Source organism: Anopheles coustani, chromosome 2 (assembly GCF_943734705.1).
Source record: "Anopheles coustani chromosome 2, idAnoCousDA_361_x.2, whole genome shotgun sequence".
NCBI classification, from domain to species: Eukaryota; Metazoa; Arthropoda; class Insecta; order Diptera; family Culicidae; genus Anopheles; species Anopheles coustani.
In genome coordinates, this window is record NC_071289.1 from 30,013,156 (window position 1) to 30,036,985 (window position 23,830).

Genomic DNA, 23,830 nt, shown 5'->3' on the forward strand with positions numbered 1-23,830 from the left:
GAAGAGTACATAGCAACATCCAGCTGAACTAAACCGTATCTTCGCCCTCAGCTAAGAAAACACTGAAAATTCCCATTTGAAAAAAATCCATCGAATGTTGAGCTTCTAGGTAAATCAAGTTTGCAGCAGTTAAAAAAAACTATCGAACATAATTTGATACGTGTCCTACCTTCAGGAGAGTTTTGGAAAATATGTGCTTGTACAAGTTTTAAACAACCAACGAGCACCTTTCTTCTACGAAGGCTACCACTTAGGATTTTCCAAGTTTCATCATTGGTTGATATGGTTACCGTTCAACAACCAAAACATGATTTTTTGCTTGATACTCTATCCCCTACTGGATTAAATTACGTTTTCGCAACAGAGGTATTTTTTAACTTATCAAAAATCATGTTTTCTACGAATGTATCAACGAGTAAAAGATGTAAACTTATCAGCATCAATCATTGATTACATATTTTAACTTTTTTTGCGTACACCAACAACCCGACCAATGCTGAGCCGTCGCTTTTCAGAGTTTTAACACATTAAGTTTAAGCAATGCAGATGTTGTTGAAGATGTATTTGATTCTTGGTTTTTAAAACGAAGTCATCTAAATTTTACATTTGAAACTCTGTTTTACTGTAACACAAACACATTGAGCATGTACGAACTGTACACTTCTTGAAAAAAGCAGCACATCATAACAATGCACAAAATCTTTATTTGTGTTGCACAAATCAAAGAATGTCTACTAGTCGTTCTAGGTTAATATAAGCTATCAAAATTTTCTTTATAAACCACTCGCCCCAAAGAAAAAGCTGCTAATTGCTGTATTGAGAAACCGCCAATAGATGGATTTTAAACTAAAAACTTTTCTTCACGGGTGCTGGATGCGATGCGATCGGTCTTGTCCCCATTTCTAACGGTGCTCGCAAAACTCGATCTTTGTCAACCCGTTTGCAAAAAATCGCGAATAGCAAATGCAGGCGGAAGGAGAAAACCAAACACAACCACAGCAGCAGCAGGTCAAGATTAAGCTTTGCCAAAAACAAAACCTGATCGGTAGGTTGCTGGTGCCTTCTTCCGTCCCCAATCACGCTGTCTTCCGCCCATTTTCCTTTGTGGCCTAGAGCTAAACAACTTCGGCTAGGGATTGATTTGGCGAATCTAGTTTTTTGGCAGCTTGAGGAAAGAGTGAGCGATAGAAAGAAGAAAAAAAACTTAACTTTTCGGGTTGCCTTTGCCTTTGCATCCCGGCCACCCCTCCGATGAAAGGCACCCTCCTTCACCTGTGCCCCGGAGGCTGCGTTGCGTTGGTTCTTTGCGAAATTTGTATACAAGTTTAAATTTTATTCTTGCATCACTTCCTTCGCGCTCTGACCACGCTTTCGATGCGAACGATAGCCGATGCCAAACTGGCTCGTGATCTGCGTGAAAGTTGGCGAAATTATTGGCGACCACAAAAGCACCGCCACCGGGCACAACTCCCGGTTCGGTTTTGGAAGTACGGATAGCGAAGGCAGCGAGCGGGACAAACTTGGAGGAACCACTTGCAACGGGCGAGGAGTCTTCCGTGAATTTTACTTGCTCTTCTCTTCCCGGAGCAGATCACCAGCGACGGCGGACCGCTTTTCGGGCCCCTCAAGAAATAAAAGCAAAACATAAAAAAAAACGGGGACAAGGGTAGGAAAAAAGGAACAAACCGTTTTGGACACCGCCGGCCTATTCAACCCGCCCCCTGAATTCCTTCCCCCGAGGCGGTTGAGCTACGAAAGGGTGCGCTTTGAAAATGTTTAAGAAAAGATATTAAGAAAAAAATCGACATAGAAAAATCGGTTAAATGCGGGACACGAACAAGGAACGAGCTGGAGAGGATAGAAAATATACAACAGTTTCGAAAAAAAAAACAAGCAGAATTGGAAAGTTTGCACCAGGATAGAAAATAGGCATTTTAGCAAGGGTGGCGAAATTATAACAGAGTTGCAATTAGTATAAGATACATTAGAAAAACCACCTAAAAAAACAGTAAAATAGGTTATTACGGAGGTCACGAAGCAATAGCAGCGAATAAATTAAGTAAAACTGGATATGTTTTAAAGCATTTCATTTAAAAATTTCGTAACATAAAATTGGGAATTAGTTTCAGGTTCAAAAATCTCAGGGGAATCAAAAATATTTTTTATTCACGGTATGATATCTTATTTTGCAGTGTAAATGGCAACCTAAATCATATGCGATTCTGCACATCATGAAATGCATGACCTGCCAGAAATGACTCGAGAAAACGGCAGAAAAACCAAGACATCGTTGCTAATCGCTTCTCACTAATGTCGCACGGCGTAATGTCTTTTTCGTTGGATTTTTGATGAGGCTCAGGAAACGCAATGCAAAGAAAGAAAAAGAAGCAAAGACAAAATAGTGCAGTGTAATGCATGCAGTAGACCTAACAACATAGGAGAGCAACAGCGGCCAAGCGCCCGTTTTCCAGCGTTTTGGAAGCGAATCAAGCGTGCTGGACGGCGACGGTAGAAGAAGAAAAACGCTCACATCAAACAACCTACGAGTGCACAATTGTACGCAGGAGCTAATTACAAGGCATTATTGCACTTTTACACAGCCTGCCCTCCCCAGCGTTTGCCCTTGTAGGTCGTTTAGTGCAGCTTGATGCATGACCATTGGCGAATGGAAATGATTCGTCATCCCTTGCTGTCAGGAAGATTTGAATTCAGGGGCATTTTTTCGTTTCAACAACAATATTTTTTAAAAGATCTACAAGATTGTTACTACACTTCATAACGATTGATTCGTCGATTTATCCTATCTCGATTATTCAATCGAATGAGTTTATCGATAGGAGGAAAAACTCTATGTTATACTTCGTTTCAACAGATAATGGATCCGTTTTTATGTAGTCTTTAAAAACCAACCCACGATAATTCATCCTTTTTCTTCGGCGTACATACTCGTTGGTGGAAGCTCACAATTCTGCGAATTATTTGTTCAAACAATTCTCCGAATCACTGATGAATTTGCTTTCGCCTGTGCTCTTGAATGGAATCGCTACATGTTAGAAAATCGACCACTTACCACAAAGCACATGCCACAAATTTGTTTTCCACTCACTGACGAAAGCGTATCTGCTTACAAGTGCCTATATTTAGTGAGATTAAAATCCTTCCAGAACAAACGGCACACGAGCGTGCAAGATTGTCCCTTAACGTGCCACAAGCCGTGATGCATCTAAAACACAAAAGAACGTCGCCTAGCTCAGTCCAAGATTAATCGGTTTTCGGTATTAACACAATTTTTCCTATCGAACAAACTAGACGAACAAGAGGCTAGGATGGACGGGGGAAGATTCTTTCTTCGGTTATCTTTTCACCTATTTCACAACGTCTGTCAAATTGTCCACTGCATTGAGTAATCGCGGCAACCTTCAACAGACGGCAGCAGGAAAAATGAAAAAATCCAAATCTTTTCCAGTCGAACATGCCACAACAAACCAATTGATAATTATTTCACAATTTTCGAAACAAGTTCCCAGTTGGCGGCTTGATAGGTTAATCCCGAGCTGTTAAGGGGACACATTTTAACGCAAACAGCAAGCCAATTTTCAATAAACGCCGCGTAAAAACCATGATTATCTAATTGCACTGACCTTTTCCACTTTGATTAGGAGGTAGGTCTATTTTTATTTTTAGGATTAAACTAAACACCGACAACAAGCCGACACGATCCCGATCTTCAGCTGGTGTATTTCACAATTCATGAAACATCTCCATAGTTCTAGAAGATGGAGTTAGAACACACGGGAACGACTGATAAGGATATTGCCCGATCCGGGTGCTGCTCAGGAAACATGTGGCAAAGCAAACGGACAAGTCACATGTTATTTAATTTTGTCCGTCATTTTTTGCACTGGCCACAGCCAAGTGAATGGAAAATTTGAAACAAATTTAGCATATGTCAATCGAGTGGCCAATTAGCGCTTTTCGCTCCCGTTGCCCTTTTTCCAACTCCACACGCCCCGTGCACGGACACACGCTTGGTGGTCGAGGCACTGATAGGAAGTCGGAGGAGCCATCCCAGCCAGGAGGGGAAAGAAAAGAAAACATATGCCCTCCAGAGTCGACAGCATACGCTGCACATTAAAAGTACGCTGGCGTCGTAAATAAAAATCGGAAGCAATTTCGTTTCCCATAATTCATCGCATAACTCGCGTCACGATAAGGCGTGGGGCAGGAGCAGGGAGTGATCAAGAGATGCAGTCACAACAGTTCCATCCGCTGGTATAATCTCAGACGGGCGCTACCAACCAGCTGGCTGAATGTAGATTATGGTTTCAGTAATTTCGGCCCCAAATGAGGCGAAACCGATTGCAAATAAGCAACAGTTCTTTTTTTTTCCTGAAAATCACAAATGCAGATTTTGAAGCCAGAACACAATTTCTTCGGAACTCAATCGCATAATGGGCACAATGCTAGAATTATTAAATATAACGTGGTAATACATTATTCAGATAATTTTTTTTTACCACTCTTTGAGTGAATTTAAATTAAGCAATTGGAAAGTATTAACTAAACGACTTTTAAAAATATTAAAAAGTAGCATAACCCCCAACACTTCTTTAATAACTTGAAAGTAATGAAAAGATGCTGTAGAGTTGAAGGGGAAAAATTTGACTAAAAATTCAGTTCAACCTCATTTTCTTCCACCGCTAAAAGCGATAATCTGCGCTCACGTTTTCATGCCAAGTGCACTCGCCACGCTGTAATTATTACCGTTATCAGTGCCCCGGCCAAGAAGCCCACTGATAACGCCACGATCGGGTGGACAGTTCGCTGCACGAAAGCAAGATAAGACAAGCCGCTTCGTACGTGGAGCGGTGGCATCCCTGGCATCTAACTACTTCGCGCTTTCATTCAATCGATTTCAACGGGAGCTCAACAGGGTCTTCCCTCAAATCATTTCGCACTGATGCTTGCGCAAGCAAATGTCGGTCAACGGTAGAGTCGATTGAAAAACAAACAAACACTATGGGTTAATTGTGCGTGCGATTCTTCTCGGGTGGCACCAGGGCATTGTAGAGGAAGAAAAATAAAACACTCCTATCGATAAAGAGTACTTTACACCAATCTCGATGGCAAAAGTGGTGTTGAACACATTTTTCTGCCTTCCAGAAACGGTCAGCAAGTTTAATGCACACGCGACCCATTCATGGGGTCAGGTTTCCCGAAAATCGGATTGAATGTCCTCTTCCTAGTTGCTAACGCACCCAGGCAGGGAGCACAACCAAGGTGAGCATAAGAAGCTCACGAAAAAAAAACTACCATAAAAGAAGCCGATTATGCGCATTCGGACGGTTTGCAAGCAATAAAACTGCCAAAAGCGCTATCGTTTTGTTTCGTACGAGCAATTAATGTTTGTCAGCAAACATGAATGTAGTACATTTCAAATGTTGGTGGCAATCAGAGGACAAAAAAAACTGTCAATGAATTCTAAAAATATCCTAAAAAATGCGAGAATAACGCATCAGCTTTAGGGGCACAAGGTGCAAGGTACGCTCCGGTGGCATGTTGATTATTGTCCATTTTTTTGTTTACCTTTTGCTCCCACAAACTTGCCGATCTGTTCCAAAATCGCTCCGACAGCGTGTGCACGTTAAACAGAATCAGAGGGAAAAATCAACAAACGATCGATCGTGAACTGATTGCTGCAAATTAAAATAAGACAAGTCAAACACAGAGCAGGAAAAAGTTCCTCGACCCATAAAGAAACAAACTAAAAAACCTACAGCCGCATTTGTCACCATCGAAAATTACCGTCTTGGTTTTTGGTCAGCTGCTAGGTGCTGAATTAGCAACCGGATGTATGCTAAATGCGTCGGTGGCATATTATTGTAGCAGAAGATGGAAACATGTCGAACAAAACGATAACTGATCTTCTTTTGGAATGTAAGCGAGCATGCAGAAAGGAAATCGATCTTTTATCGATAGATGAAGTATAAGTTGCTTTCCAAAATCAATTTAAGTTAAACTAGTTTTATACTTCCTTGGTCGAATATCTCTTTGGTTATGGTTCTCGTTTTAAAACATAAAAACCTGTTTGAATATCATGCTTTCTTCTTAATGTTTGTTTTTATCGAAGTGAACTTTAACTTCAATAAAATAATAAAAAATTAGCGTCATAATTAGTTTGAAAAAAAAAACAACTTCCAACGGCAACCAGCAGTTCTAACGTCTGTGCAGATTCTGCTGCACACGTGACGATCCGCACACTAACGCCAAACGGCTGGTGCTTCCACCCCACGGGTGCCCTCTCCTCGTGCATTCTTTCCATGCTTCCGAGCATGGTGCCCCGCATCCGTTGACGGATGTCGTCTCAGGGTCGCCAGCCAGACTAATGCATCAACCCACGGTTTCGGAATCGGCCGCGGTCTACAAACCCACCCTGCATGTGTGCGTGCTTGTTGTGTCCAGCAATTGGGAACGATCGTGTGCCTTTTTTCTCTAGCCCCACTACCATTCGAACGTATTTCAAACTTTTGCTCACTTCTAACTCGCACTCGAACGCCACCATGCCGCGTATAACAGGTCTAGCTCTTCAAACGGTGGCTTAAACCTGCCATTCCTTCCTATGCGCCACCAAGGTTGACCCCACCGCGAGCGTCGCGATGGCGGTCGTGAGTGAATGGCGTTCGGGTTTGCACCACGCCAAGGGCCACCCCAAATTGATGCCCTCGAACGGACGCTCCAGGTCGCTGGAGCTTGACGAAAAAGCGTGGCGCCCAAAAGTTGAACACAGCCGGGCCTCCAGTTGAACAACGCTTTGCACAACCATTTGGTGGCTGAAAAGTGGCGAAGAGCTTAGTGCTTGGTTAAATAGTAGCTTAATTTTGTGTAGCTTCGAAAAAGAGAGGATGGAAGCATCATGTATTGAATGACAAAGGTAAAAACATTATACAGGAGTCCGATCTGCAACTTCTAGTAAATGAGGTAATTTTTCCATTTCCATATTTTTCCAAATCTTAATTTGACGTTTTGTTCACCTATTTTACACCCAAAAATAACATTATTAGTTTATGTTACGTTGAACATATTATCCTATAAGTCGAGGCCATTTTTCATCAGAAAATTACTTCTTGCATTTTGCTACCAGAATACATTTTTAATGCTTTTTGGAAGAAAATCTAAATTTGATAAAGAAAGGCAATAGAAATTGAAAGAAAGGCAAAATGGACCATGAAAGGAAGTTTAATAAAAGAAATCATCATTCTGTGACAAAAAAAGTTTATATAGCGGTAAATTTAAAAAATATTAACAAATCTTTCTCAAAATGTTAAACGGCATCCGATTAAGCACACTTCTATTATCACAAAATAAACCGGAAGTAGATTAAATCATTTGTCTAACTAACCGTATGTTTCCTAGAACATTCATCCTCTATTAACCGATAGTTGAGGATCCATCGGCAGTGTCTGATGTTAGCATAAAAAAAGCTCCTCATGATCCAAATAAACAGAAAGGCCATTTGCAGGCCGACAAAACATGGAAGCACTGAAACGACGGCTTGAAAGGGTCATAATGTTTTCATTTCTTTTTCCATTCTCGCTGAATCAGCTTCACTTTTGCCGAACTCAAAACCAGATGTGATCTTATGTCACCGCAAGAATTGTGAATGAATTTGTTTGCTGGCCCATCTTCCAAGCACGTGTTCCCGTTTTATGTTGCGTTTGCGAATACCACTCCAATGACTCCAACGGACAAAAGGAAACCGGGACGAAGCGTTAACTCACCGTGCAAATTGATGGTGCAGGTCGTGTTGTTGCCCCGGTCCAGCACCACCACGCTCGTGGCGGCCATGATCGATTTGTTGTACTGGAACTTCTCCTTTTTCTTCCGCTTGCCCCCCTGGTCACACATGTGCACTGTTTTGCTTTGCCGATTGCCACGTGGGAAAAAAGGGTTGGGAAAAATGAACCCGTGCGCTGGCGGGCGGGCGCAACCGTAACGGAAATCCTCTTTTCCCCGAGCGGAAAACTAAAACACCCGCGACGAAAACTCACGACGGGAAAGCACTCGGAAGTATCGATGCGAAAGGGAGAATACCACCGCGAATTTTCCGGGAAGGATTTTCCCTGAACCGAACCAGGTGCACTTTCACTTTCGCGTTTTGACTGTTGTATCGCGTTTCGCTTTTCTTTTCTTCTTTCGACAGATTTTTCTTTTCTATTTGCACTCCTTCCCCCCTTTTGTTGGCACACTCTGCGGATGAGAAAGAACAGAAGAAAAAAATCGTAAAAGAAAAGAAACCAAAACACAAACCCCTACCCCACCCGAGGGCGAACAGTTTTGCTTCATCCACCTTCTTAAAGCAATTAAAATCAAATCCCATCCCGGAATGCCCGGAAACGAGCGGTAAGGTGAGGACTTTTGATTCGAAATCGGGAAATCACGGCCCCAGGACGAAAAACTCGGGCGACACACAGCTAGGCGGGCACACTTTCCGTTCGGATAGGGAAAGTTTTTTTCGCTCCTTAATTTACAGCTCACTCAATTTACTGAGCACACAATGCCGGCCTGAGCCAAGAAAGGACGTGGCAAAAGTGGAGCGCGGATAGAGAAAAAAAAAGATGATTCGCACAGGCAAGATGAAACGGAAAAAAAAAACAAAAAAAACCTTCGTTGCCAAGGAGTTCACCCGGCACCGAACAAACCAAGCCCATCTCGGAAGGGTTCCTTTTTCTATCAACTTTTACCAACAGCACCTTTCGCGATTTTTTCTCCCTCATTTAAATGCACTGATGAGTTGAAAAATCCGGCGCTTTCCATCTTCGGGGAAACTTTTCGAAAACCCGCGCCACCGGATACAACGGTCACCGGAAGCTGAAGTATCGATCAAGGGCGCGCTTGGGTGCGTTGTGCCGAAAGATGGTAACGGAAAAATTGGGAGTTTTATTTCAACAATCCTATTCTCTAGAGTGTTGACCTTTTTTTGAAACTAGAGGAACTTAAGCTTGATTTTAAAGAATCTATCCCACATTTGTATTACATATTCTCAGATATGTTTTGGTTTTGTGCTTACTTAAAAGAGGTAAGATACTAAAAGGGGTAGCCTACTGCAGTTTTCTAAACCTCGCCTGTGTGTAAATTATGAGGAAAAAAATGAAGACGAATAAAAAATAGTTCGGTTCGCGAGAGTGCAACAAAATCCTCCTCTACTTCGGATGGCGTGGAAAGCGGCGGGCATTTCCGCGTTTCTTTCGAATAAAAAAACCACAACTTCAAACGTAGCCGTACCCGCATGGAGACGAACGCCGCGCACCACACACGCACTGAACACGGACGCGGGGAGCTCTGAACGAACAGGTTGCACGTCTGCACCGGAACACGGCTGTCGTGTGACTGATGGCGATAAAAGAGTCGAGCGCTCCAACTCTCTTGGGCGCAAAGCGATCTCCGCTTCGTGTTCAACGAATGTACCGCACACTTCTTCACAATTACATCGTCGGCGGTAAAGACGATGCTGGCGATCTTAAGTTTTGTTGATTTATTGATTAATTTATTATTTGATCTAGGGTACTATTAAATGCCCAGTCAAAATTTTGTTATTTCCTGTTTTTATCTTGTTGTTCACTTTTACAAAGAAATGTGAAACACTGTAACGAAAATCCAATTGTTTACTCTTCTTCAATTGAAAGCAAAAAAAAACGTTTTAAAAACAATCTTAACAATGATCAACTCCATTCAGCAAAGAATCTAGCAAAAGAAGAAACTTTTTTATAATGTTGCCTATGATCAAAGAACATGATAAACAAAATATGAAATTTTTCCGATAATTTAGAAGAAGAAGAATTTGATATCCTAACTTTATTTAACTTTGTTCTTTTTTTATTTCAACTTTTTTGACGTTCAATATGCGGGAAGATAATAAACTCTAAGGTTGTTTGTAAGGTATGGCGTAATTTTTTCCATTTGTGTTTTTTATGCCTTAACACCTAAAGAAAGGGGTGATTACTGGCACTACGCATAGTAATTAATACTTTCCATACTGGCCAATTCAAAAATTCAGCAAATATTCAGCGTTTTTACAACTCTATCCATCTCGCTTCACTGCTGCTTTATAGTGGTGGGCACACTAACATCAGGTTCGGATCAGGTACCTAGAGATCGGCGGAACTGTGAGTCCGTCCATAGATTGCCATACTTATTTCAATCGAATTTTCCACTAAATACACTTCTAATAAACCAAACCAATCGACTGATTGGTGAAAGTTGAGTTTCCATCAGTTGCATCAATTAATTAAGAATAGAAACGTTTGTTGGAACTGAAGGAACACTGAATACATCAGTTTATAAGTTCTACCATGGGATAATGCTACTACATAAAGCAATTTAGAATGGAGTATTAATGTGAAAAAGGCTTCTTGGGTAGATTCCCAGAGACTAGTTTGGGAAGGGTTCTAGAGTACAGATCTATTTAAATTTCTCATGAACTCATGGATTAAACAACTTTCAAATCAAAGCTAAAGACTTTTGCAGAAATTTATGACAAAATGATCGGCAGATATACGCATACTATCGCTACAAACATCTAATTTGTCATAACTGTTGATTTGAAAGCTTCGAAGAGTTGGATCGCCTCGTCGTTCCCTTTCTTCTGCTGTAGGTTACTCTTTCGGAACACGGTAGGAACCAGGTCAAGTAGTGTTGTCAAACAGAGTCGATCGATTTCACCTGCTATAAATTGACCCATTCATCCTTCGTCGAACGATTGCGAGAGTTTGCAGTAGTTATTCGCGAGTGCATTTGATAACTGTTGTTTCAAGAGGATACAACGCAGCATCCTCTGCACCGGAGGACGGAGGAGGTGTGGCCAGTAGTAGCAGGTCGGTCAGTGTTGCAAAAGATCCGGAAGTGAGGCACAAATGAAACCATTTCGTCTCGGCTTTCACGAAAACCTCGCCCGGAACAAGCTCGCCGTGTCGCGCAAGAAGAGATCCCTGTTTTCCTTGTGCAACCCAGTGCAGCGTAGTCATCTTCGATCAATTTCCCCTGTGGCAGAATCTAAATAGCCGAGACAGATAACCGCTGATAGAGCATCGGAATTTACGTTGTCAAAACACATCGCATCATCGCAAAGTTTGCAAAAAAGCCCGTCCCAGATCGGTGTTTCGTTGCAGCGCGTAAGAATTTTCGCGACGAGCCGTCCAAAGTTGTTTCGATTTCTCTTCTCGGTGTTGAAAAATAATCAATAATTCTATAAGCCAGGAGTAAAGAAAAATAAAACAGTGGAGTACAAATCGCTATCTCTCACAACACAAGCGCGAACAAGCGAGATGCTCTGATCTGGGGAAGAAAGAGAAAGCGCTCTTAGGTGTGCTTAAGAATGCGCTCGTGAAAGAGAAGCGAAGTGTGGGCTGCTAAGCGAGTGCGAAAGTGAGGCCCGATCTCGCGAGTATGCGAGAGCCTGCTAGAGAGCTAGAGAGTGGGAGGAAAAAAGAGAGCACGAGCTGAAGAAAGTTTGTGAAGGAAAAGCCATCTGAAAAGGCTCCACGGTTTTAGGGCCCTTTTACCTAGTACCTCGTACTAGTTGTAAAACTCGCGTAAGAAACCCGTTCCCGTAGACTGTGCATCGCTAGAATTGTCGGTCAACATAAGGCTGTGTTGTGACTAGTTTCAACCAACACCGCTTTAGAACAGGTTAAAGGAGTTTTTAAATGTCCTGTGTTCTTGATCCTTTTTCCCTGCTGACCGAGAATCGGTCACCACCAACGGTTCAGGTTGAGAAATCGATACTCAACGGAGCGTTCCATCCGTTCTGTGTGTGTCTGTGCGTGTGCGTTTCCTGCCTCCGTGTGTGCTGCATCAGTGTCCTGAAGGTGCAGGGAAAAGGATACACCAGAACACCCCCAATTCCATTGACCCCCTACGCTTATTCAAATCTCCTTCATTCATTCATCTTTTCGTGTGATTTCATTTCCTTATCTCCCTTTTTTTGTAGCAAGTTTTTCCCAATGTCCGAATGAAGTGATAACACAACCAGCGCCATTCTAAGCGAGGAGTCAGTGTGGTGTGAATAACACAGAAATAGAATAAAACATAACAGCGCTGGCAAGAAGTGATGCAAAACCCCCTGTTGACGCGCAAGTGAACGATAAGTGAATACTCAACGCCTACTAGAACTTCTCGCCCTTGTCAAGGGTTGCTCCGATAGTGTATGGATATTTGTGTGTGTGCCTGCTGCCCAGGGAAGTGTCCGACTGTAGCCCCCCGTAGATAGGCACGTAGGAGAAGGGAGCGGAGGCGTTTGCCAGCGTTTGAGAAGTTCCACTGCTGTGGCATCTGGCCCGACTTGCTAGAACCAGCGCTTCGGTAGAGGTTGCTGCAGTCAGTTGCTATCACCAAACACAGCCGCACATCAACGACGATGAATGCATCCGACCCGTTCGTGATAACCTCCCGCGAGAGGCTCAAGTACGAGGAGCAGTTCAAGTCGCTTCAGCCGGTCAACGGCGTGGTGACGGGCGGGCAGGCCAAAGGATTCTTCCTGCAGAGTCAGCTGCCCCCGCAGATACTCGGTCAGATATGGTAAGCAAAAGGCTGCAAGTGGCAATCGAGTAGCCTTTGGGAGGAAAAACAATTGTTTTACGTAGTGTCATAAGGTTGTCGAGTGTTGAAAGAACGGCTGGGAAATTCTACAACCTACCCGCAAGTTCATGTTTTTCACTTGTGCCCCGTGTTTTCTTGTTGCTGTGCATTACTGGTTTCCGGTTCTTTTTTTAGCTTACATAACTGGCGAGCGCTCGTCGCCACTATTTCAGGCCCTTCGATGCTTCCGCAATGGAAGGAGTTTTATCGGAAGTAGACGATTTGAACCCGCAACCGTCAGCAGCGGTCCTTGCAGCTAACGTTTCAGCGACCGTTCCTTCACTTTTTCGAATGGCGAAAACGTTTTTCCGTAGGCCCACGTGAGGAGCCTTTCGGTGGCCCGGTTTCGCGCACAAGCAAACGCGGGCGAGGAATATTCTACTCTCGCAAACTCCCTCCACCCCCAGACTCTGTGGGTGGTGTGCGTTTTCATGATTTGTGTTTTTTTTTCTCGCTCCTTATTTTCCCTTCATACCCCATCAAGATGTGTTCTTGAAAAGGACGATGTCGACGTCACCGCAGGGACTGAGGGCGCATTGATTTTCTCCAACACTGGACCAACGAACGTTGCGAGCTTTTTCGGTGTTTATAATTGTTCTACAATTCTTATACATTCGGGCTACGGAAATCAGTCATTCGGGGACTAGTATTTTCTCCGGGAGAGCCTTCTTGGCCACTAGAATTGTTTCGTTGATCGGCTGTAATTGCATTAAACTTGGCAGAAATCGATGAAACATCCCATCCCAAAACCAATCACAGTGAGCTGTTCAACGATTTCCCATACCAAGAAATGGCTTCCGAATTATATTAGGGTCCTCGACAAGATGTTCCTCGTAGGAGGAGTTTGTTAGGGTGGTAAGCACTTCCAAATTAACTCGCCATTAACTTTGACACCTTGTGGGACGGTGAGAGCATATAGACACCTACCACTGGCGATAATACACTCCTGTGTGTAAGCACGTTAATTAATTGAAAGGAAAGGTCAAGGGGGAGTTGGCCAGAGCTAAAGTGGAGGCTTCGTTTCGTACTGGGTTATAGTGTGTCATGTGTGGTTTGGTTGTTCCTTTTCTGATAAATGTTCAACCGGAGTTGCCTTTCCAAGGGCATTGGTGCGAGGCGAGTTGTTTACCTATGAGTCATCGGATGGTAGGGTGGCATTCGATGCTGTTTAATGGCACTACAGGATGGAATTATATCAGAGTTAAAGAGAAATGTGCATTTTGGGTGGGCTAGGCACTACCTCGCATGTACAATAATCGTGTTTTTCTTTCACCTTTTTAGGGCCCTTGCCGACACGGACGCCGATGGTCGCATGACGCTGGGTGAGTTCAGCATCGCCTGCAAGTTGATCAACCTGAAACTGCGCGGTTTCGAGACCCCTAAGATACTGCCGCCGACACTCATCGCATCGCTCACTGCCGTCGGTGGTACGCCGATCCTCACCCCGACATCCGGTCTCAGCCCGCTCGATCCACTCAAGTCTCTGGCCGGTTCCATCGGGTCGGCCCCGGTCGTCCCACCGCAGCCACAGCCCATGATGGCTCCGACGCACCCTGCCATGGTACCGCACGCCATCGTGCCTCCGCTGATGGCCACTCAAATGGTGCCACCGCAGGTACCCGTAGTGCCGGGAGTAATGGCCGGTGTTGCCCCGCCGAAACCGGCCCTTCCTCCGCAGCCGTTGATTGCGACCGCAGCACAGCAGGCTCCACTGATACCGATGGGACAGTCGCTGATGTCCGCGGCACCGGTCATGCCACCAGCACCGCAGGTTGTTATGCAGCAGCCCTTGATCGGAGGACTGATGGGACCGGCTGGTATTCCGCCGACGGCCACCGTAAAGCCACTGATTGATCCGCTCGGTAGCCTTGGTCAGGCACCGCTGGTGGCAGGAGTTCCACCCATCGGTGCCGTGGCAGGAGCAGTACCGGCACCTCCAACACCTCCCCATTCTGGCGGTGGTACTCCGGCGCGCTCGATGTCAATCTCGGAACGGGCACCATCCATCGAATCGCCGTAAGTTTATTTTTCAAGGGTTTCAGAATAATTCCAGGACGCAAAACAATCTCCTGTCCTATTGATCTTTGCGTTCCAATATTCGGGTACTCACACTGGAAAAGTTATTCTGTTTTGTATAAAAAAAAAAAAAATACCCAGGGATGACTTAACGCAACGACTCATAGCATAAATGAACAACTTTTGAGTGAATCACGCTTTATATCCGCGCCAGCATTTTTAAATTGATAAAACAACGATCAACGTTTCACAAACAAAATAAAAGTAATATCCGGTTTAATAACTATGGAGCTTGGATATAATTTGACTCCGTCATAAGAAAAGTAAAGAAGGGGAATTTAAAAACATTTTTCAAACGGTTGCTAACAATAGAATGCTGATTGGACGAACGTCGTGTGCGGATCGTCGCACAAAGAAACCGATTTATGTATGGTTTGATTAACGTGCATTTCTCCCTTCCAGCGGACAAGTCGAATGGGCAATCAAGGGCCCGGCGAAGCTGAAGTACACACAGCTGTTCAACACAACCGATCGCAACCGCAGCGGTTTCCTGACCGGCCCGCAGGCGCGCAACATTATGGTCCAGACGAAGCTACCGCAAGCGCTACTCGCCCAAATCTGGGCCCTGGCCGACATGGATGCTGATGGGCGGCTCGGTTGCGAGGAGTTCGTGCTAGCCATGTATCTGTGCGATATGGCGGCGGCCGGCGAGAAAGTTCCGACCACCCTTCCTCCCGATCTAGTCCCTCCGTCGTTCCGGAAGACATCGTCACGGCACGGTTCGGTGGTCAGTTCACGCCATGGGTCCGTTTCGTCGCAGGGTGCACCGGTGCACGCGCCCGTCGAGCTGGACCCACTTTCCGGGCTGCCACAGAGTAAGAACCTGGACTGGAATCGACCGTTCCCGGGGGGCAATGTTGACACTAATCGTATTTTTACATTTATAGCCTCGTTCGAAGACAAACGGAAGGAAAACTTCGACAAAGGTCAAGCCGAGCTCGAAAGGCGCCGCAAAGCGTTGATGGATATTCAGAAAAAGGAACAAGTATGTGTTTTGTGGGGCATTGGGTTAACGTTTTGGGCAAAGTTCAAACGGCACGGGCTATTTTCGGTTTGCAGGAGGAACGCGAGCGCAAGGAGCGTGAAGAGCAGGAAAAGATTCGCAAGGCTAAGCTGGAGGCGGAACTGAAGAAGCAGCAGGAGCTGGAGAAGGAACTGCAGCGCCAGCGCGAGCTCGAACAGGAGCGAGAAGAGCAGCGCAAACGGGAGCTCGAAAAGAAGGAACTCGCACGCAAGTGAGTGAGAAAAGATGTTTTATGCAGTGTGTCTGGAGCGTTTTTATTAATATTAACTGCATTACTATGCATTTCTGTCGTTGTAGGGAAATGGAAAAACAACGCCAGCAGGAATGGGAAGCTCAAAAGATTGCCGAAATGCAGCAACATCGACAGCGCGAGCAGGAGAACGTACTCAAGCTGAAGGCCCAGAACCAGTCGCTCAGTGTCGAGCTCAGCACGTTCAACGAGCGCATCAAGGAGCTGTCGCAGAAGATTTGCGACACGCGCGTTGGCGTGACGAACGTGAAGACGACGATCGATGGAATGCGCTCGACGCGCGACACACAAATGTCCGAGATGGCGCAGTTGAAGGCGCAGGTCAAGGAGCAGAACCAACGGCTGGTCCAGTTGAGCCAGGAGAAGGCGAAGCTGGACGCAAAGAACAAGTCGGGCGAGACGGAGAGTCAGTTACAGTTTACGAACAAACAGGTAGGTGTTACACAGTGAGGTCCGACGGGTTAGGAACGAATAATCAAACCACGTCTTGCCAATAGATCGTCATACAGCAGCTGAAGGATAAGCTCGAGAACACGAAGCAACAGATCGAGAACAAGACGACCGACATCAGCCTGAATCGGGAGCAGCTGACCGAACTGAAATCCCAGCTGACCAACCTGATCGACTCGTGCGAGAAGCTCTACGGCGAGTACGATTTGCAGCGAATTCAGGTACGTGAAAGCATGCGCTTTCCCCGTTGACAACAACGATTAATAACACTTCTCTTGCAGATCCTGGAGATGAAGAACAATCGCAAAAACGAGTCGTACAGCAGCGCTTGGGACACGGGCAGCTCGTGGCCAACGGAAACTGCGACGGTGGCACACACGACGGCGGTCACCAGTGAACCGGCGGCTGTGACGTCCCTGGCCGGAGAAAACCTACAGACGCCACCGGGCTACGTGAAATATCGGGCCATTTATGAGTTCAGTGCGCGGAACGGTGATGAGATTTCCTTCCAACCGGGTGATATTGTGATGGTAAGCGTTTTGTTTTTTTTTCAAACCGTTAGAAACGCTTCTCCCTTCTTACGATAGCTGTCCAGCAGCCTGATCTCTGTGGACAATGCGGGAGGTGGAATAGAGAGTCGGGTTCGACATGTTATTTTTGAAGCTTAGCCTTTCTTTGATCAGTATGCAAAGTTTTGTTGCTCTGCGGGCGTCCGCTCACATTTGTGATTTTTTTCAGCGTAACGTTTTTTTCCGTATCGGCGATTCCGAGTGGAATTTAAGGCCAACCTCGCTCTTGGAGCCTCCCCATTTCAAGAACTTGTTCAAAATTTGTTCCTCCAGGATGGAGGAAACGGTATCATGCCATTTTCGGTCAAAAATTGCCTTACGAGCAATGATTTGTGGGCAGGTGCGTTGTCGTGGTCCCAGTCCCGTGGAAGAACCTGTCCCGCCACAGATCCGTCGTTTTCTTCCGGATGTTTTTCCTCAACACCTTCAAATCTCCCGTTTACAAATTTTAGTTCACCCCTCATCCTGGAGGAAGAAATTTGGAACCGGATTGTTGATTTTTATTCAGGTTGTTGATTTTTTGTTGTCTCGTTAGACAGGCATTAAATATTTAGGTTGCAGGAATAATACAAAGCCATTAAAAGCTCAAGAAAACGAATTATTGAACCAGCTCGTTGGATGAAAGAAGACGAATTAATGTTTTGTATAAAAATGGGTAGCATATCGAGAATACAGATAAAATAAGAAAGGAATTTACATTTGACATTTACATTTTACATTTTACATTTTATTGTACATAAATTGTTTGCCCCGAGGGCTATACAATTGGAACAAAAGCGGGGAACAAGGAAGGATAACGTAGCGGAGAAAGAGACGAAGAAGGATCATGACGTATGGGACACAAGGTGGGAGCGAAAGCTGGCAAGGGACATGTTGTAGTCAAACCGATCACTCACGGCATTGAAGGCACGCAGGGCACGCAACCATGGGTCGAATGATGATACGGAATGATACTTTTCCATTACAGGTACCGCTGGAACAGAATGCCGAACCGGGCTGGCTGGCAGGTGAGATTAACGGTCACACCGGTTGGTTCCCAGAGACGTACGTGGAGAAGGTGGACACCAACCTGAACGTGGTGGAAACGGCACCGGAAACGATAGCGTACACTGAACCGGTGGAAGACTATAGTACCGCCATCAGCGCTCCGGCGGCAACCGAATACGCGGCCCCCAACAATGCAGAGTGAGTGCGATGGACGAACACTGGCACGATCCGAGATGCAAACGTGATCTTTTCCCTCTCTCTCTTTCCCAAAGGGCTACCTGTAATGGCGATGTGGAGTATTTTGTGGCATGCTACGCGTACCAATCGGCGGAAGTCGGTGACCTGGTGTTTGATGCGGGCGAAACGATCGCCGTATCGAAGAAGGAAGGTGACTGGTGGACGGGTACGATTGGCAACCGGACTGGTATTTTCCCCTCGAACTATGTGCAGAAGCAAGAAGCGGTCAGTAATGAGTGGCAAGGTTTGGGCTTATGGTGACGTAAAGATTCATTTCCGAATGTGCGATCTTTTGTAGGAGGCAATGAACGGAAATCAAACATCCTACGACGAGCAACCGAGCGCGCAGATCGAACATTCGCAGACCACGGCCCAGACGTACGAGATGGAGACGAAACGGAAACAGTCCACCCCCGCCACCACTACCACCACCACCACCACCACCCCTAGTAATACTCAGGACGCGGAGGATGCCCGGAATCAGGCCGAGCTGGACTCGGAGGTGTCGCAGATCAACACGCAGCCCCCGCAGGCCCCTGCCGTCAACGAGGATAACATCCGCTACTCGTCAATGTCGATGACCTCGGCCACACCGAGCCTCCGGCGGAAGGGTGAGGTAGCGCAGGTGATCGCTCCGTACGAGGCGACCAGTTCCGAACAGCTCTCGCTTCAGCGCGGCCAGCTGATCATGATCCGAAAGAAGACCGACTCCGGTTGGTGGGAGGGCGAGCTACAGGTAAGGTGTTGATGCAGCCAACCGTAAATAACATCATCATGGCGAGTGTTCCCCCTGTCAGTATGCCCTAATGCCTGCTTCGCTTTCCCGCTTAGGCTAAAGGACGGCGTCGGCAGATCGGTTGGTTCCCGGCGACGTACGTGAAGATACTCCAGGGCGGTCGCAACAGTGGCCGCAATACGCCCGTCTCGGCGAGCAAGGTCGAGCTGACGGAGACGATTCTCGGTAAGGCGATGGCGTTTCTGTTGTGTGTGTTTTTTTCCCCTGGTGTATTATACCAACTATCTCGGCACCTCGGTTTATTCTTTCGTAGACAAAGTCATCGCACTGTATCCGTACAAAGCACTGAACGACGACGAGCTGTCCTTCGAGAAGGACGACATCATCGCCGTGCTGGGCCGGGACGAGCCGGAATGGTGGCGCGGCGAACTGAACGGTACCACCGGCCTGTTTCCGAGCAATTACGTCGGTCCGTTCGTGTCGTCCGGTAAGAAGGGCAAATCTCCTGCAGCTACCATCACTGCCGCCACTAGTTAACACACCTGTATCCTTCAGTTCCCACCGTTTATTTTTATTTCCATTATCCCCAAATTCTGTCCAGTAGTGCTCCCTGCTAAAGCATAGGGGAGCAGAATTTACATACGTAGGCGATTGAACAACGGGACGCTTTTTTTCCATGAGTGTTTCCGAGCGGTTACTTTTGGTTTTGTTTTGCATTGATAATATCGGTAGGACCATACCAGTGCCGAAGCTCGAATTGAGCGGTATCCTTTGGTGGTAAATGGAAAATTAACTACCAAGAATTCCGCCTCGCCACGTTCCATTGTTCTTTTGTTAGTGTGTCCTGCAAACCATTAAGTTAATTTAATAATTGTCCAAGCAACTGCTCGAGTTCCATATATTACCCTCGTACTGTTACACGTTCTCTTCTATTTAATGTGATTTATTAGTAATAGCGCTTCCAACAGGAACCTCTTCTCTGTGCATTGTAAAGTCTCAGATTCTTGTGTTATTCCATTGCGACGTCTTTTGTACAACACATTAAGTCGTTGCAAAATGCAAGAAGTATTTGTATATCTTGCTTTCCGACTGCGACGAAAACGAACGTTGAACGAAAAAAAAATGCAACAATTATTTATCTTATAAATCTCAGTTGTTTTTGTTTTAGTAGCGGGAAGGTTGATTTGGATCGTAGTAGAAAGAAAAAGTCCTTGTTTTTCGTTTTTGTTTTCGTTTGTAGCAGTTGTTTATGTTTTGAACACACTTTGCGAAACATAAATCGGCATGGTTTCAGTTGTACTCTGTTACTGAATGTTCCTCTTTCACATTCCTTCACCTTACGCTGCCTCTGCAACCCCGTTTAGGCAACGTATAACGGGCAACAGGGCTTTCTGCAACCGTCAACAGAGCCCGGAATGACACTCAGCAGGATCGAGACGATGGCTGCGATGGGGACGCTTGGAGCTGCCACTCCACCACCGCAAACAACGCCACCAGCAGCACCACCAAGAGCATCGTTAAACGTAACATGTCCTGGCGCACCGGTGACTATGGTGCCGAAGAGGACGCTAACGATGATGATGATACTGATGATGAGGATCTACACAACAACAACAACAATAACGGATACTGCAACAATAAAATCATCAATAATTATAAAACTACTGATAACAATAACGGTAACGAATATACTCTGAGTAATGGTAACGATATTAATCCATGCAATAATAATCAGCTACTAATGCGAGCATTCTTACAACACAACGCGAGCGGCCGCCATCACTAGCCAGCTCCGGCAGTATGACGCACCCTTAGCATACAGATAGAGGGAGGAAGAGAAGCATGAGAGCGATTTAAAAAATCACCCACTGTTATAGGTGTACCACGTTAAAACACACACAAGTAAATCAACGAGACACAGTATTGTAGTAATTGCGGGATGTTTCTGTTCGTTTGAAATTGAAATTAAAAGCAGAGAGAGAGAAAGGGAAGAACGATTTGTGTTAGATTAAGGATGAGTGGCAGGATCAGTCGCAAGCTAAAGAAACCACACAGCAACCCACAAATTACACGCTGTGGCAGGAAGGTACTACAAAGCCTACTTACTAGCAATCGTTCGGTTCGAAAATCCAAGCAATCCAAGAAACTATCCCACACGAAACAAGGGGGCGTTAAGGTAGCTTACTTTGTTGTAGCTTCGATGCTATTAGCAAAAACGGGTATTTTTGTTTGGCTATCTATTGTTTGAACTCATCTTTTTCTAATATTTATTATCGTTTTCCTTTTTCCCTCCTCTATAAGTAACATCTTATCGGTACGTCATGCTTGGTGAACCAATTGAGAGTATTATAGTTTAAAAACAAGAGCGAATTAAGCAAAATAAAATACCCGCCAGCAATGGAGGAAGAAAGTAATGAAAGTAAGCAAAGTAGGCTATAATTAGATGATGTAGATATTTACGAACCATTCAACAAAGGTGGATCGCAACACGTTTGGTTCACGCGCTGACCGTAAGCAATGGGGCAAAAGTTCAACAATCATCCGTTGTAGGCTTTACTATCGATAAGTTAGGTCGTGTCGGTATTTAGTTGGAATTATTTATAGTTATTAATACTAAGAATAGCGTTTACAAACTCACAAACAAAACAAAAAACACACCCTGATTATCGTTAGACATGGTTAAACGTTGTGACATTAACCGTATGAAGCAAGGTTCGAATCGTGACCCCCCCGCCCGTGAAGGTATTTATCTCAGTTATCTAAGCTGTTTCCTGCATTTACTGTATCGTAAAGGAAAAGATCACCTAGCCTAGAGATTTATCCGATTAGCAGCTCGTTCAATCTTTCACCGTAGGCAATATATCAAGAATCTTATCGTAAAAAGATCGACCCTATGAAAAAGCGAAATAGCGGAACTCTAGTATTATAGCAGGCGAAAGAAATTGGTTCTGCGCGTTTCTGCGTTCCAAGATTGTTTGCAGTTGATTTGCAAAAAAAATCCCCCCGTGCTATGTTCAAGGATCTGGCACATGAAAGATTCGGTTTCTTTCTAGCTTCATGTGTCTATTGTTTCATCGGTATCACTGTTATCGTTTAAGACAAAAGTGTGCATCGTCATAACCTCTGAGGTTTTGTCATTTTTTGTTTTGAATTTCTCTCATAAAAAAAAACACGGTCGGGATAAAGAGCTAGTTAAGAAACCAGAGATACCGCAGGGTCTGTGGCTTCGTTAAGTTTGATTTATTGTAATTATCCTCTACGTTCCTTCCATGATCATTGTTGCATACATTAGAAGGCACAGGAAAAGGTTCGGGTGGTTCTTGTTAGTTCGAGCATTGTGAACGAACGTTAGAAATTGCGTGTTCTTGTTCCGTTTTGCCTAACCTTACTTTACTTCGAGCCATATTCATGCGGATTCAATATCAATTCAATGCGGATTCAATACCAAATATCAATTCACAATAAGTCGACGGTTTTAAGGATGGCGAAAAGAAAGCAAAACAAACACACGTTAAGCAAAATGCTGGTAAACCTAATAATGAAACAAAGGCATATATAAATATATACATATACATATATACATATATTTAGAAGAATAATTACGTGCCCTATCCACTATTACTACGAAGAACAACAGGACAGGACGAGCTGTCGCCCGCTACATTTTCCCCCAAAAAGGCAAACCTCCTTACATGCTATCGCAAAGACGGGGGACGAGGGACGCGGTTGAAAGTGAAAAAAAAAACAAAGTTATTTCTTCTCAGAAAAGTGTTATTTATTATGCTATTGCAAGCGTTACATGAATTTAGTAGCTGGTAGTGTGATCGAAATCGCGATCGGTCGCGCACTGTGTCGAGTTTTGGGCGGCGTTTCTCTCCATATCTTGTACTGGTTCCGGAGTTCTATCCTCCTAGGAGCGTGGTTCGAGCGACAAAAGGCTGTTGTTAGTGCAGGGTGGACTAAGAGCACGACACGATGAAAGAGACAAATTTGTGGCACCTACTAGCAAAAGCTTCGCGTTTCCCATACGGCGCAAAATAAAACAAAAACAAAAATGATCCATTACTGTGTAAATTGTGCATTCTTCGGTAGCAAAGACAACACGAAACAAAACAAGCAAAAAAAAACAGCACTGGAAAATGAATACAAATAAAGGTGTAAATGTAATGAAACGAGAAAGCAGGAGAGCACGAACAAAATTCATTGAAATTTGAAAAATAAACATGAGCATATTAGAGACAGTAAAGTTGTATGAATTAAAACGCAATTAACAAACAATACTAAATCGCTGGAGCTGGCAACAGTACTGCTGGAAAGAAAGAAGCATAAAACAACTCCCCTCTTGTAAGCTTTTGGGAAACGAGATCGAGTTCGGATGAACGGTTCTGCCGGTTTGCTGATTTCGGTAGTGTCTGTTTTTTTCGTTTTCCAATGAAAGGTTCCTTAAATTTTGTTATTTTCTTCTGTTCTCAATGGGATACCCTTATGTACAGTTATGCCATTGATACTTCAATACCGTTCGCTGTTGAGTGTAGTAATTCTTCAAAATGGGCTAACTGAAAATTAAACTCTTCAATTGGTGTCGGGAAAGATGCGACGGTCGGACAGGAGGGTCCCGTTTTAAAGGAACGTTGTATAAAAAAAAAAAAACATATGAACATGCAATAGCAGGTAGATAATTAATCAAACACAATTAAGTGTGACCAGGCGAACAAATAATGTATGAAGGAGGGAACGAGAGGAGACAAATTGTAACTACAACCAATACCACTGGAAAAAGACAATTAAATGCATCAATAGACATAACCACTAAATGTAGAAAAGAATGGATGTGGAAAGGGAAAACCCCAAAACCAGGAATACACAGC

General features: G+C 44.6%; 2 protein-coding genes across 5 annotated transcripts in view; one reads left to right on the top strand and one right to left on the bottom strand.

Moving 5' to 3' along the window:
• The window catches only part of LOC131264189 (uncharacterized), a gene marked incomplete at its 3' end in the record, with an annotated part of 39,097 nt that extends 29,712 nt beyond the window's left edge, over nt 1–9,385 (bottom strand). The window contains exons 1-2 of the mRNA XM_058266477.1: nt 9,283–9,385; nt 7,779–8,247 (exon numbers count right to left, since the gene is read on the bottom strand). Of these exons, the coding sequence (XP_058122460.1) occupies nt 7,779–7,905 (127 nt within the window). The remainder of the gene's footprint in view (nt 1–7,778; nt 8,248–9,282) is intronic.
• A 1,374-nt stretch (nt 9,386–10,759) lies between these two features.
• On the top strand, nt 10,760–23,711 carry LOC131266999 (intersectin-1). Of its 4 annotated transcripts, XM_058269724.1 has the most exons (15): nt 10,760–10,875; nt 11,987–12,573; nt 13,915–14,649; nt 15,112–15,524; nt 15,597–15,694; nt 15,769–15,944; nt 16,031–16,415; nt 16,481–16,654; nt 16,715–16,963; nt 17,970–18,187; nt 18,262–18,451; nt 18,525–18,962; nt 19,058–19,187; nt 19,276–19,449; nt 20,327–23,711. In XM_058269724.1, the coding sequence occupies exons 2-15, from the start codon at nt 12,413–12,415 to the stop codon at nt 20,335–20,337; spliced, it is 3,552 nt and encodes a 1,183-aa protein (XP_058125707.1). In that variant the 5' UTR covers nt 10,760–10,875; nt 11,987–12,412; the 3' UTR covers nt 20,338–23,711. The 4 variants fall into 4 exon arrangements, with proteins under 4 accessions (XP_058125707.1, XP_058125704.1, XP_058125705.1 ...); XM_058269721.1 differs by lacking the exon at nt 20,327–23,711 and having other exon boundaries at nt 19,276–20,097; XM_058269722.1 differs by lacking the exon at nt 20,327–23,711 and having other exon boundaries at nt 10,811–10,871; nt 19,276–20,097.
• The last annotated feature ends 119 nt before the right edge of the window (nt 23,712–23,830 follow it).

Coding starts and splice junctions, on each gene's coding strand:
- LOC131266999 (XM_058269721.1), top strand. CDS start 12,413: ATGAATGCATCCGACCCGTTCGTGATAACCTCCCGCGAGAGGCTCAAG. Junction 15,945..16,030: donor AAGAAGGAACTCGCACGCAA/GTGAGTGAGAAA, acceptor CTGTCGTTGTAG/GGAAATGGAAAAACAACGCC. Junction 16,416..16,480: donor TACAGTTTACGAACAAACAG/GTAGGTGTTACA, acceptor TCTTGCCAATAG/ATCGTCATACAGCAGCTGAA.